This window comes from Crocodylus siamensis, chromosome 4 (assembly GCF_052110815.1).
Source record: "Crocodylus siamensis isolate JL-2025a chromosome 4, ASM5211081v1, whole genome shotgun sequence".
Classification (NCBI taxonomy): Eukaryota; Metazoa; Chordata; order Crocodylia; family Crocodylidae; genus Crocodylus; species Crocodylus siamensis.
In genome coordinates, this window is record NC_143398.1 from 68139714 (window position 1) to 68153391 (window position 13678).

The following is a 13678-nucleotide window of genomic DNA, read 5'->3' on the forward strand; positions in this document are numbered from 1 at the left end:
TATGACTAAAAGTAAACTGTCCACAAGCATCTCTCCATGGATACTTTTAAAATCACAAACCTGCATGGAGAACTTGGCAGAAGTCACATTTTCTGACTGCTTTCTGCAAATGTTAAAACCTAAATCTCTTGTGCTTGGGTATTGGCTCAGTTTAGAATTAAGTTATAGGGCCCATGAAACTTCCTGGTTCTTAGCCAATATTCTTCTGTCAAGGCTGTAATGTCCATGGCTCTTTGAGCTCATAACTGCTTCTCTGTTTTCCTACACATTTGCTGTACTAAAATACCTAATTCCTCACTTAAGTAAAGCACTGTAACTGAGATACCAGGAATTTAATGGCATTGGGACAACAAGGAATCGGAAGATAAATTAGTAGATATTGGGTATCACTGGCATTTGTACTGTGCAAATACAAGTGTCAGAGAGGTCAAGTTTATTTGTCGAGGTACAGATACAGCTACATGTCAATTATCACAACATTTGCTGTGAGATCAGTCTCTTGTATATACAATTCTGTGCCATGGTGGTAAAAGCAAACCTTAGATGAACTTGGCAATAGCTTATCAGGTCATTTTAATGGACGCTGGTGTCACAGTTTCCCTTTAATGGTGTGTGATATTAGCAAGTTTTTTTCTGTATAATTACATGCCTAACAAAACATCCTATGTAATATAAGTTATTCTTTTATTTATTCAGATTTCTAAAATGATCTAAGCTTCCTCTGGGCAGCTTTTCCATATATTAAAAAAGTGATGCTGGAGTTCAATATACAGTATATTTTAAGACAAGTATATGAAGACAAATTATTTTCATAAAAAGTTCACCTACTTTTGACTTTGCTTCAGCCATGCTGTGTGTAAAGGCCAAGAATCTTGATCGTTCCTGATCATAATGATTTTTGGTTTGCAAAAAAAATTGTCTCAACTAATTAATTCTTCCAAATTGACCTGAATAATTATATAAGAGTATAGGATAAAAAGCTAGCAAAATAGATTGCCCTCGGACCCTGATAACTGACGAGATCTGACCTTGAAACCTGGCTCTAAGTTCCCTGGCATTTCTGGTGAGTTTGCTGCAGTTCGAATCTAAATTAAATTTAGAATCGAGCATATTAGTTTAGTTTTTGTCCTCTTCCATTGCACTCTGTAGTATACCATTTCCTCTGTGTCTCTTGCTTGCTTCTCTTAATTTCCATGCTGTCAAAGTTTTAGTGGCCTATGGAGTAATTCAGTTACACTTCCCAGCTGCTGTGAGAATATCATCCAAAAAAACCTGGTTAGAGTATGGTAAAGACTGCTGAAGCAGATGTTGTTAATCTTTCATCCATACTCTTGAGCAATGGGGGCCAACCTTTTTGGCAGGCTTCCTACAAATTAGCCCTACATATTCCCCTAGTGCTATTCCAATCTCCTTTTCCTGCCTGCTCTGCTGCTTTGCCATTTGCTTCCAGTCCCGTGTTCCCTGCTTGATCTGCTGCCCCGCTTTCTGCTTCCTGCTGTATCTGCCGCTGTACTGCCTGTCCCCTCCCTGATGTGCTGTGTGCCGTACACACAGGCTACCCATGCCACTTGTGGCACCTGTGCCACAGACTGACCTGCTTTTATAAGAAGCCCAAGGATCAATGGCTACCTAGTCTCTGTGTTACGTCACTTGTGTAGTTTGAGGCAGTGTAAAGCGGAGATGCTGCAGGTCAGTTTTGCCCCCAGGATGGAAGTGGCAACTGCTATCTTCTGGACCTCCCCGTCCCCCTAGCATGTCAGCGCTTGTAACTGGTTCCCCACTTGCCCTCTGCTGCTCAGAGTGGTTACAAGCTATAACTTCTTTATTTTTTTTTTTAATAATGGAAATTAAAAATGTCTCTCTTGTTTCTACTAGACAGAGTCGGTTACCAGACTCTCCACCAGACTCGGGATCAGAACCATGTTCTCCCCCACAACTCAAGGGTGGGTTGTGCAATTTCTACTTTTACTTTGTTTGAGAGGATGCGTTTTACTCTCTTGATGTTTACACTTCATTTGTGTTCCTTGCAGCTTTACATTACGATGCTGCGTGGTCCACTGGACTGCGGCCTTCGCTCACATTCCCTTCTGTAGGGGCGCCCTGTACGTTTCCTTGCAGATTCTCTGAGAATTTCTCCGCCACCAGTTCCACTGGACAGCCCTGCGATGTTCTTCAAGACTGCTCTCTGAAGCCAGACAATCCTGTGGCTCCCTGGAGTAACTCAACATCATCCAACTGTTTGAATTTGAATTATTCTTACCTTCAGCCAAGAGCCCCTCATGCTTTGACTGGGTAAATTATAATACTATTACATGGGGACCAGGCTGAAATGGGGAGGGGGGCGGGGAATAGGAGCTGGCAGCTACCCTGAAGGGCAGCGACTTCTAAATGAGAGAGCAGTCTGCAAAAAAATACCTGTAAGTGCATGGTTCTCCACAGGGTGGCATGATTTAGACATTTATGGGTCACCTTTTGGTCTATTGTTTTTTAAGCATGTTTTAAAGATTATATATCAGATTAAAACCAAAAGCAATTTGCTTCAATAAAACAGCTCGTAGGTTAGAGAGATGCTGTAAGCTGCTACAGAGATGAAATATCTGTGGAATTTTACACTACATATTTCAAGGGGTTTATTTTAAAGAGTTTTTGTAAACATTTTGGCACAAGGCAAAAACACTCAATTCATCTTACTCAGAAATAAAGCAGGATATAAAGTTTAACCATCAAAATGCACTGGGTGTTTAATAATAAAAACAAATACCAATGAAAATAAATATCCTGAGCTTAGTGCCAGTCATAATACCTTGTCTTTGGGAGAATAGCACCTCCCAGATTATAAAGTGGTAGCCTGTTCAGGTCTATATCCATCACCCCTGATTAAATCAGGCTTTTGGGTGCCCATACTGGGAGAAAACCTCTGGCTTTGTCCTCTCCCTCATATGGAAGTGGATTCCCTGAGGCACAATTTAAGTGGACACTGCTGGGCAAAGCAAGTCAAGATTTTTTTTTTTTTTTTTAACTAACTTGTTTCTCAACAGAATATACCACTTTGTTATATCAGAAACTTGTCATTGAATGTACCTACTTAACTGAAATTTCCACTGGGTAACTGCACCATGGATGGGGAATTTCTGGTCAAAACCAGAGGGAAAGGGAGAGGTGTCCACTCCATAGTGATAGCATACAGTCTGGTATAGGAGCCACAAAGCCAATCTCAAGTTTCTGGTTCATATTAAGCCACATAGATACTCCCACAGTCCAGATTACCTATTTGAATTAATATGCAACCATAAGTTGATAGGGTGGGCTTAAGAGCAAAGTTGCAAAATGCTGGAAAAATAAAACTGAGAAGGCAGGATAGATTTGTATTTTATAGACTAACCAAATAGGAGGTGTATACTTAGTTGTAAGCAGAGGACTTGCTTCATTAGATGCTGTGAAGGGACTGCTGGAAGCAGAGCTGCTAAATAGAAAGCAGTGATTAGACTACAAAGGGTTAGGGAAGGTGTGAGGAAAAATGGGGGCACTGCTGCAGGAGACAGGGTGTGTAGGAGAGAGAAATACAAATCAGGTAACTCATTGAGGGATGTAGGGCTTATAAAAGCTAATCCAGGTATGGGAGAAGAATCCATAGTCTTGGTTTAGACCAGTGGTGCTCAACTTTCTTCCTTGGCAGGCTAGATGGGCAGTGCCCAGTTGTCCATGAGCCAGGTGTGGCCCTGATCTGGCACCCAGAACCAGCACAGTGGGGCTCCACCAGGCCATGTAGAAGGAATAGGGGGGCAGCCAAGGCCCAATCCAGCCCTATGGTGTGGGTGGTGGGGGGTAGATGTGGCACAGCCCTGATCCAGTCCCGGGTTGGATCTGGCTGTGTTTGTGGATGGGGCATGGAAATTTTGGCAACGAGGGTGGGTGGCCACTGCTTTCCTGTTGCCAAATTTCCCAACCTTTGGGAAGCCCTGTGGGCCAGATGCAATGGCTCTGTAGCCCACACTTGATATGCGGGCTGGAGGGTGAACATGCCTAGTTTAGACCATACTTAACACAATCCAGTCTGTGGATGTTTTCTTGTTCTGTAATTTCATGTTCAAGTCTGTTTTTAGAGTTTTGTTGTCTAAGAACAGCTGCTCTGAGGTAAGTGATGGAACCAGGGAGGTTAAATGTTCTGCCGCAGGCTTGTCTTTCTTTTTGGCATCCATGTCACATCAGTGTTCAACCATTCTTACACATAGGGATCACCATGTGTGCCCAGTGTAGACGGCAAAGGGGCACTGTAAGGAGGTGTGTTATTGGTGCAAGTGCAGGTAAATGAACCTCAGATGTTATAATCCATGCACCAGTGTTGATGTGATCTGTGTCGATAAGGAGGTACAGCAGACTTTGAGTTTGGAGCAAGGTCTGGTGCCTTGGTGAGAATAGGGGTTAGGTAATCTGTTCCTGGAGAGATGTTGTTGGAGGTTGTGGGGCTGCCTGTAAGCCAGGACAGATTTGTCCCTCACGGCTACCTTGAGACGATCATCATTTTTCGAGGAGGGCGTGGAGGTCATTAATGATGGAGTTCAATCTGGGGGCTGTAGATGACAACCAAAGAGAGTCTGTTTTCCTTGTTCCAGTATTGATATTGTAGCAATTCAGAATTATGGGGAGGGGGAGAGAGAGGATTGAGGTGGTCTGATTCTGACTCTGTTGATTTGACTGGCTATCGTCCTAGGTTGTATCATAGGAATAGCAATCCCTGTTCTAGAATTTAAGGTGGTCAGTGGGATCACAGCACATACAGTTATAATGCAGAGCTCGGCTACAGATGATGTTTCTAGTGGTGTGCTTAGGATGAGAGCTGTTGGCATGGAGGCGGCTGTACCAGTCAGTGGTTTCCGATATAACGCAATGGTGATATGGCCATATTCTTAGTGAAAATTTGGTTAGGAATATCAGGATATAATTATTCTGTGATATTCAGGTTTAAATTCAAGTGAATTGTGCACTACGTATTTCTTTCTTTCTTCTCAAGTATTTCTCTGGCATCAACCAAAAAAAGAAAGTTCTCTCAACTGTTGGAAGATGTCACTGATTCTCCAATATGGCCAGGCAACTCCAGACATGGTAAGCAAAAACATCAACAACATGAAACAGTAGAGCTTTTTACATTTACAAGTAGGATATTTTGAGATTCAAGCTTTCAGTGGCTCAGAAAAGATGACTATTAATCTGTTAGTGCAGATCAGTATCCACACTAGAAGCTAAAGCAGTTCTCCGTACAGTGTTTTCAGAACTAGGGAGCTATCTATGTTTAGCGGCTGGGGATGAAGCTTTAAATGCTCACACTACAAAACATGTGCACTACAATAAGTGTGCTTTAGCTTTTGGAATATATTCAGTTTCATACTCTGCTGATCTATTTGGCACAAAGTTGCGTAAAGCCAAGAAACCATTTAGGGTCTGTTTAACTTAAAGCTGAGGCTAAATATGACATGTAGGTCAATTAATTTCAGCTCCACTTGTTATGTGATATAATAACTCCTTTATTTCCAGAGAATTTGCCAACATGTATGTTTGATTTAGGAAAAAACCAAACAAACCTCGCTTCATCTTCCTCCCCCCTTCCCCCCGATTTAATCTAGTTTGGTATTTTGGCAAAATAAGAATGCTGAGCTTATAGTAAGTTCATGTATATGAAAAAGATTTATCAGTCTTATAAAGGAATGGATCATCTTCCATGGCCTGTGGGCTTTATGGGAATAACTAGTTTGTCAAGAAAAAAACCATAATGAATGTAAGCCTCTTGTTTGGGCAGAATAAGTTATGAGAGTATTTGATCAATGTTTAATAGATTCTTTACCCAGCTAGTGTATGGGTTGATAGGAAACCCATGTTTGTGGATATTTTATTTGTTGCTTAATTGTGGCTGGTCAAATAAGGCACATGCTTGCTCCCTGATATAATGGATAAGCAAGCAGTTCTGATGTAAATACTTGTACACATATTTAAAATTCTGTTTTAATAGCAGTGATGGAACTTTGAAAATTGCTATCTTCAAAAATCTGCATTACGTAAAAACTCAACAGCAAAGATGTTAGAAGAGACAGAACGCATAAGAGGAAAACATGGCAGAAGGAAATGAATTTGAAAATCAATCTGCATTTGCAGAATATTTTTGCCTGTTCACACAGCTGTCTGTCAGAAGCACAGTTGCTGCAAATAGCAGCTCTGGAATAATTCCAGTAGTAATGTACTCTGTCACACTATGCTGCATCAAGCTATGTACAGATTAGAGTCTTAGTTTATTATCTCACTGGAGTATCTGCTGTATTCCTGATGGCACTCCATTTAGCTGTCTCTCATATGAAGTTCTCTGCAGAGTTGATAATATGTGCTTGTATCCCCAAGCATCCCAGTTAATTCCGTATACCTCAAAATGGTAGTTTGGATATTTATCTGTATAAAACATCATATGCCAGCTAGTTTGAATATTTGAATGTGGGAAGGGAGCCTCATGATGCCTGTTAGTCTGTATTGGCAGACTTTTTATATGCAATTCATAAAAAGGGGAGGGGATCTCTAATCCAGACACCTGTTCATTCTTTGTTAGATATTGCTAAAAACAAGCTAAAAAGTGCTTAGTTGACAAATTTTATTTTTTCCAAGTAAAATATTGGTGGTAAGATGAAACAAGTGGTACTACTCAAGTAATAGTAGTGATATATCAAGTAATGAGAGGCCTGGAAAGCAAGGGTTATGAGAAAAGACTGAAGGAGCTAGGGTTATGTAGTTTGAATGGGTATTTACATACACACTTTTTTTGTCCCGCAATACACCAGACATCCAGCTGCATGCAAGCTGAGGCAAACTGTGCTGTGCTGTGTGCAGTTGTATAAGTGGTGAAATGTATGTCAACACACAGAAAATGGTGGCGGCATGCTTTTGAACTAAAGCACCTCTCATGTGTTTTAGTTCAAAAGCGTGCTACCTCCATTTTCTCAGCGCTGATGCGCATTTTGCTGCTTATACAACTGCAAGTGTTGCAGCACTGGGCACTTTTCAGAATGTCTGGCACTACAGTGCTTGCATGTGTAAAAATGGCCAGGAAGTCCAAGGAAGGATTTGATTACAGTCTTTGATACCAGAAAGGATGGAGGTGAGTTTTTCTCTGTGGCCATAAGGGACAGGACTAGGAGCAATGGCTTCAGCCTTCAGCAGGAGAAATTTAGGTTGGAGATTAGGAGGAACTTTCTTATTATAATGGTAGTCAAGCATTGGAACAGGCTACCTAGAGAAGTTATAGACTCTCCATCTTTAGAAGTTTTCAAGAGCAGGCTAGACAGACACTTGGCTGGGATGGTTTGGTCAGGGATGCTCCTGCCTTGAGCAGGAGGCTGGACTAGATGACCTTGTGAGGTCCCTCCCAGCCCTACTTTCCCGTGATCCTGACATTTCTCAAAGCATAAAAGCTAAAAACCACTTGTAAGATGTCAAAATAATTGTGTATAGTATAAAGGAAACGAGGGATATTTTTCTTTTGCATGTTGATCTTTCTACGGAATGTTGGCTAGTCATGCAAGCAGCTGATGAGCTGTCACTTTTATCTCTTTACAGTGACTGTTGAAGATTGTGCCATTGACATGCAAGAATATGACAGTGATGAACAGAATATAGCCGCTGTGGACAAATGCTATCAAGCTCTAACATGGCAGCCATATCAAACTTTGCACTGGAGCAGCTTATTTAACTGTAATTATGAAAAACTGTAAGCATTAGTGCTCACTCTTGAATTTGTTTTTTATTGTGATGCAGACATAAATTGTAGATTCAGCATTTGTTATCCTTCTTCAGAGTGAAACTGGAGGTGGAGAAAGATAACAATCAGGACCGAGTCTGAATCTGCCTAGAGATCAGATAACCAAATTTTAAGCAGTGGTTGCACACTTATGCTAAGTATTTGGGTATATTTTTTAATATAGCAAATGGACACTGGATTTGGTGCATTCAGGGCCAGAAGCATTTCCTAGCTAACTCAAATCCATTTGATTTTTGCTTTTTTTATCATGGCAACTTGGCACAAACAGCTCCTGCACATACGGTACACAAGTCCTGATCTCAGGACTTAAATAAAACACTCTTAAGTTAAAAAGTTGCATACACATTTTGTTACTGCAAAATAGGCTGTCATCACCTACACTACCAAAAATCTGCCAGCTCATCATTTTAAAGTTTTCTTTCCACAACATAATTGTAAATATTTGTTTGACACAAAAAATAATCCCTTGGGAAGGTCACAGCTTGTTCACTCTTTTTCCCTGCCCTCCTTCCCCCAACCTGTTCCCCACCCCACCATTGTACTGTTTGGGCAGCAAACTCTTTTAATAGAAACTCCATCTTGTTGGTTTGTTCATCTCTTAGTGCTGAAGTAAGTCATTAGTCACTGTGACAAAAGACTTCTAAAATATTTCCCTTCAGACCTACTCCTCCCAAAATGTGTGGGAAAGCCAAAGACCACTTTGAAAAGCAATGTTAGTAAACCAGTATCTACACTGGCTACTGAAGTCTTTTACCAAGGTACACTGTCAGAGCAGCTGTACAAATTTTTTTATGCTGTTCCACATTCAACCCTGTTGTGAAGGACCAGTGTATATGGACAAATGCATAAACTGTAATAAGTTAAAAGCAGGTAGGGACTTGCTGAGAAGCAGCTGACCTGCAGTAACTGGCAGTTCCTGATCTTACCTCACAGAAAGCTAAAGTGAAACTGTAACTTGTGCATCAGATTTTATCTCCCCTTCTTGAGTCACAGGAAGACAGTTAAAAGGAGGCTTTTCTGTTCCAGTCCTATGCAGCTTGGGTGACTGAACAAACCTCAGTGAAATGTGGCTAAGTTACCCTGAGTTAACTTTCACTTACTTTGGGGTAGTAGCATAACAGAGCAGGGGACAACCAGGGCAGCAGCCCCAGGTAGTTCCTTTTAGGGGGAGCATGCACAAAAATACCAATGGCAGCAGGTGTGGGGCTGCCTTGCTGCACCTGTACTGTGGGGTAAAAGTGAGCATAGAAAGCTACAATCTGTTAGCTGCTCTGTGCGAGTCCCTGCTCCCCCCAGCTCTAATTTGTTTGTTTGTGCACCCTGAAGCAGTGAGGACCAACCTTTTCAGCAGGCATGCCACGAATTAGCCCTACATTCTTCCCATGTGCCACTCCAATCCCTTTCCCTTACCCAATCTGCTCTACTTTCTACTCCCTGTCTGACTCACTGCTCTGCTTTCTGCTCCCTGTCCTATCCTCCATCCCTGACACTGTTACCTGTGCCATCTCCAGTCTGCTGTGTGCCACACAGTCTGTGCATGCCACTTGTGGCACCCATGCCGGAGGCTGGCCAACTGTGTCCCGGGGGTGAGAAGATGGTTTAGTATCTGTAACACTTCAAGCTTTGCTGTCTTTGCTGTTGGAACCAATGACCATCCTACTGGAGAGGAGTTTGTGATCTGGATCCCTGCATACGTAGAACTGGTTTCTCATTACCAATGCATAATGCTCCTCCGTAGCTACATTTCGAGTTGTGTCTTTGAGATGACTTGAGATGACAATCTGATCAACTATTCAGTTTCCTGCAAGTGCAAAACTTGTAACAGATGCTCTAAATTAATATCCTGACATAAACTACATTAATAAACCAGAGGCACTTTGATAATATAAATAAATATGATGGTGACCATTAAAAAACCTAAGTAGGTTCATTATGACCATTATTTTGGGAAAAGGGCTATTGTATTACTTTAGGGGAAAATCATCAGTCTTTGTCCCAAGATATGCTGTAGTTATGTTCCCAACGTACAGATTTTCTTGGTTTAATGTTGTTAAATCCTGTTGGTTTCTGAAGAGCCTGTCACTGATAAATGTAGGTAGAATGTTATTAAACCCAACCAAATTAACTTGCCCTTTTCTTAGGGTTCTGTAGTTTTCTGAGAGAGAGAATTTTTTTCCCAACTTTTTCTCAACTTTTGATATCTTCACCTTCATAAGCCAAAGCAGGGGGGACTCTATTCTGAAATGAATTGTCTCAAGTAAGTGCCAATTTGGTTAGAAAAGCAAAGAGAAGGTTGAACTAATATTCTGTATTTGCATAGTTCATCTTGCTTGGAAATTCTGTGGCCTAGCACTACCTAGAAGCTTCTCAAGCTTTATTTAACTCCTAAGTCTTGGATCAAGATTTTCAGGAGCACCCTGTGATATTTTTTTTTGGTGCATTTCCAGAAAGCCCCGAGACTCTTTAAAAAAAAAAAAAAAAAAAGTCTGATTTTTTTTTTCAGAGGCGTGTTCAGCATTTTCAGAAAAAAATATGCCCATTTCAAACATAAAGAGACTGATCTGACAATGTTTTATAAACATCAGTCATGTTAGCAACCTCACTGAATTCAGTTTGAACGATTTGTTCACCTTTGATTTGTATCCATGGACCTTTCAATGATGTAAGCTTTTATGATCTGATCCTGCAAGCCAAGCTCTCTGACCATGGATCTTATGGTATGACCTTCATGTGTGGACAGTTTCCAGGACTAGGCTGTTAGTCTATCATTTTACTCTGTGGATCAATTTCTATCTCCACTGAGTAGAGAGGGAAGAAGGGCAAAGGGAGATTTTTTTGTTTTCTTCTCCCATACAGCTTGGGTCACTACACAAGCCAAGTATAAACCATCTACCAAATACTATGGAAGAAATGCTGTTGGCTTGATTAACAATGCCAGTGTTACTAATCAAACCAAGAGGAGGCATGCTTATGTTGAGTTGGTTGAAGACGAGCATGGTCCTAGACCCCTCACCTCTAGTAATCCAGGATGGTTGCAGTGGAGGAGCCCTGCCTATAATAGTTACTGGGGCAAGTGTTATGCCTTTTTACGAGCACGCCACCAATTTACTGCCTTCCCTACCATACAATGGCTCAGACTCGGAGAAAATAAAACTTGGGATCATAGTATTTTAAGTTGTCTAGCAGCAGTAGCTAGTCAATAAAGGTGGCTGACCTCAGCTCCTACTGAAGCGTCTTTCAGGATCAATCCTAGATATTGCACATAATTGGGTGAAGGTGATAATAGTCCAGTTAGGCAAATATTAGTCAGATTAAATTTCAATCTAAATACTCTAGATAGGAAGCAGAGATTTGCCATTTTGTTTCTTAATCCCTACATCTTTGCTAAAGCAATTTTTTTGAACTTGCCTTCGGAATGTTAACTACCAAATTGACTTTGTACCTAAATCTGTACTGTTATACAATCACGCAGTCATCAGTCATGTGTAAATAAAAGATGTTTCTAAATGTATATATGGAGGCTTAAGAAATGTAAGTGATGTAGTTCTAAAGAGCTGATGGACATTAAAAATAAAAAATCATGGCAATATGATTTAATAATTTATGAAGGCTTTTTACTCCCAGTTTCAGAAAATCAATGATTAAAATTTCTGTGAAAGGGACACTCATCATTTGCAGAAAAATCAACTCCTTAAGTCTCTTATAAAATCTAAGAGATTTTATTAATCTAAATCCATTTAAGTTCTTCTAACTTATAATGAGGAAATGAATGGATTGGTTCTGAAAAGCCATCTTTAGTGGCCAGGCTAATGAAGAACTCCATAGTAGCATCAGACAAGAAATCAGAATTATCAAACTTAATGAGGAAAGTTATTCTCCACACAAGAAAGACTTGCCATGTAGTCCTATTATTTCAGGATTATCAATGTCTTAAATCAGCAGTCCAGAACCATTGTCTGGATGGTAATTCATCAGTTCTGTCAGAAAGATCTTTTGACACCTTTGCCCCATGTGCTCTGAATCAGGGAAAATAAGGATATAAAGCTCATCTCTTCCTACTGCTGACAAATTGGCCCTCCTGATGAGCAGAATAGAATCCTATTATATTCTGTATGACAAATGCCATAAAACAATGCATTTTAGTGATTTTTACAGTGTTTCTCAGTAATGGTTCATTTGGTCTGAATAAAACCTTACTAGACTTCAAAAGCTCCTGTAGAAGCTTGGATGTAGGAATTCAGGGTTTTAAAAGAAGACGTCTGGTTTATTTGCATGACAATACCGCATGCACTATTTAGGCTTAATTATTTATAGTAATACTGTATTACACTGAACTCTGGGAAATCAGCTTGTGTGTGCTGGAGAAAGCATGGAGATCATCATTTGTAAGCAAAACTATATAAGCTTCCCCATTCTTAACCTTCCTGTATCCAAAGTGTGAAAGTAAAGATACCATTAATATTTAAAGCATTCTTTTTTTACCTCAAAGAGGATAAAAAAACCAAAATGTGTAGGACTGTTGACTGTGATTGTATATTCCCCTTTTCATTTGAACAGTAAAAATCAAATTTGAAAGAAAACCACATAAATGGATGTGAAATGTCTTTGTGTTTACAGCTGCTATTTTTTATTACTGTTTTCATAGTCCTGATATAGGATACCGCATTGTGACAGACAAAGGATTTAATTTTTCAACAACAGATGATGCTTTTGTTTGCCAGAAGAAGAACCATTTTCAAATCACAATCCATGTTCGAGTTGCTGGGAATCCAAAATATGTCAAAACTCCAGTGGGATTGAAACCGATAGAAAAGTATTATCTGAAAGCTTTTGGAATTAAGGCAAGTGTCTCTGTTTCTAATGTGATTTACCAATGTACTAGGGTGAATAATGAAAATGGTATTAGGATGCAACTGAATAACAATTCATTTAATTAGTTATAAGCACCCTCTTTTTTTAGTTGTTTGAGGATTAATAGAATTGAGTGACTGACCTCTTTGTTCTGCTGCTCATTGTGCTGACATATGAAGAAATATTTACATGGGTACTGTGGTGGTGTTGATTTCCCCCCTCTTTGTCAAAGTTTGAATTTTGATCAGAGAACACGTAGCACAGGTGGCCAGTCAGATGCCACAAAGACCAACTAGAGCAAGTAATTCACAAAAAATGGTAAAATAAAAGTTTATTCTTGAACAGTCCACAAACAAAGAAAGGGCTAAATTTGTAGAGCTATTTGCCTTGCACAACTTGTTGTGCTTACTGGCTGCTTACAGACATGAAAATTAAAAGAAACAAACAGTGCTGTACTTTCAGCTTGATGCACCAAGAGTAGCGCATGCCCAAAAGAGGAATCCTGTCAGTTTGACCCAGCTTCCCAGTCTCTGTATAGCTCGTGCACTTCAGCAGGGCTTTTTGGTGCTTTCATCTAATAACTGATTTAATCAGCTGTTGGATAAAAACACTGAAAAGCCCTGCTGAAGTGCATGAGCTATATACAGACACTGAGTGAGTTGGATCAAACTGACGTGATTCCTTTTCCAGTAAAGTGATGGGTTTCTTTTTATGTTTGTTTGTCTGGTTTGTCTTTCCCCCATGTCTATCAGCACCCGCTGCGTATACGCAGGGACCTACCTAATTCATGGAGGTTGCCTCCAGATTTCATGGTCACGGCACAGCATTAAGCACCATTTTTGTGGTGGAGCACAGCAGACTTCCCCCATGCCTCTGGCTGAGGGGCCCCAGAAGTCCCATCCCTCCCTGGAGATTGACAGGTGGCTATCTATTAGTCTCCAAAGAGGGCAGGACTTCCAGGGCCCCTCAGCCAATCAGAGATGTGTGTTTGGAGGGTACCATGGTCTGCTGAAAAAAATCTCCTCCCCTCCT

The 13678-nt window shown here is 40.5% G+C and overlaps 1 protein-coding gene across 1 annotated transcript in view; it reads left to right on the plus strand.

Moving 5' to 3' along the window:
• Positions 1 to 13678, plus strand: part of MYRFL (myelin regulatory factor like) — a 79308-nt gene that overhangs the window by 13417 nt on the left and 52213 nt on the right. The window contains exons 3-7 of the mRNA XM_090041579.1: positions 1876 to 1943; positions 2031 to 2292; positions 5012 to 5103; positions 7594 to 7744; positions 12441 to 12636. Of these exons, the coding sequence (XP_089897705.1) occupies positions 1876 to 1943; positions 2031 to 2292; positions 5012 to 5103; positions 7594 to 7744; positions 12441 to 12636 (769 nt within the window). The remainder of the gene's footprint in view (positions 1 to 1875; positions 1944 to 2030; positions 2293 to 5011; positions 5104 to 7593; positions 7745 to 12440; positions 12637 to 13678) is intronic.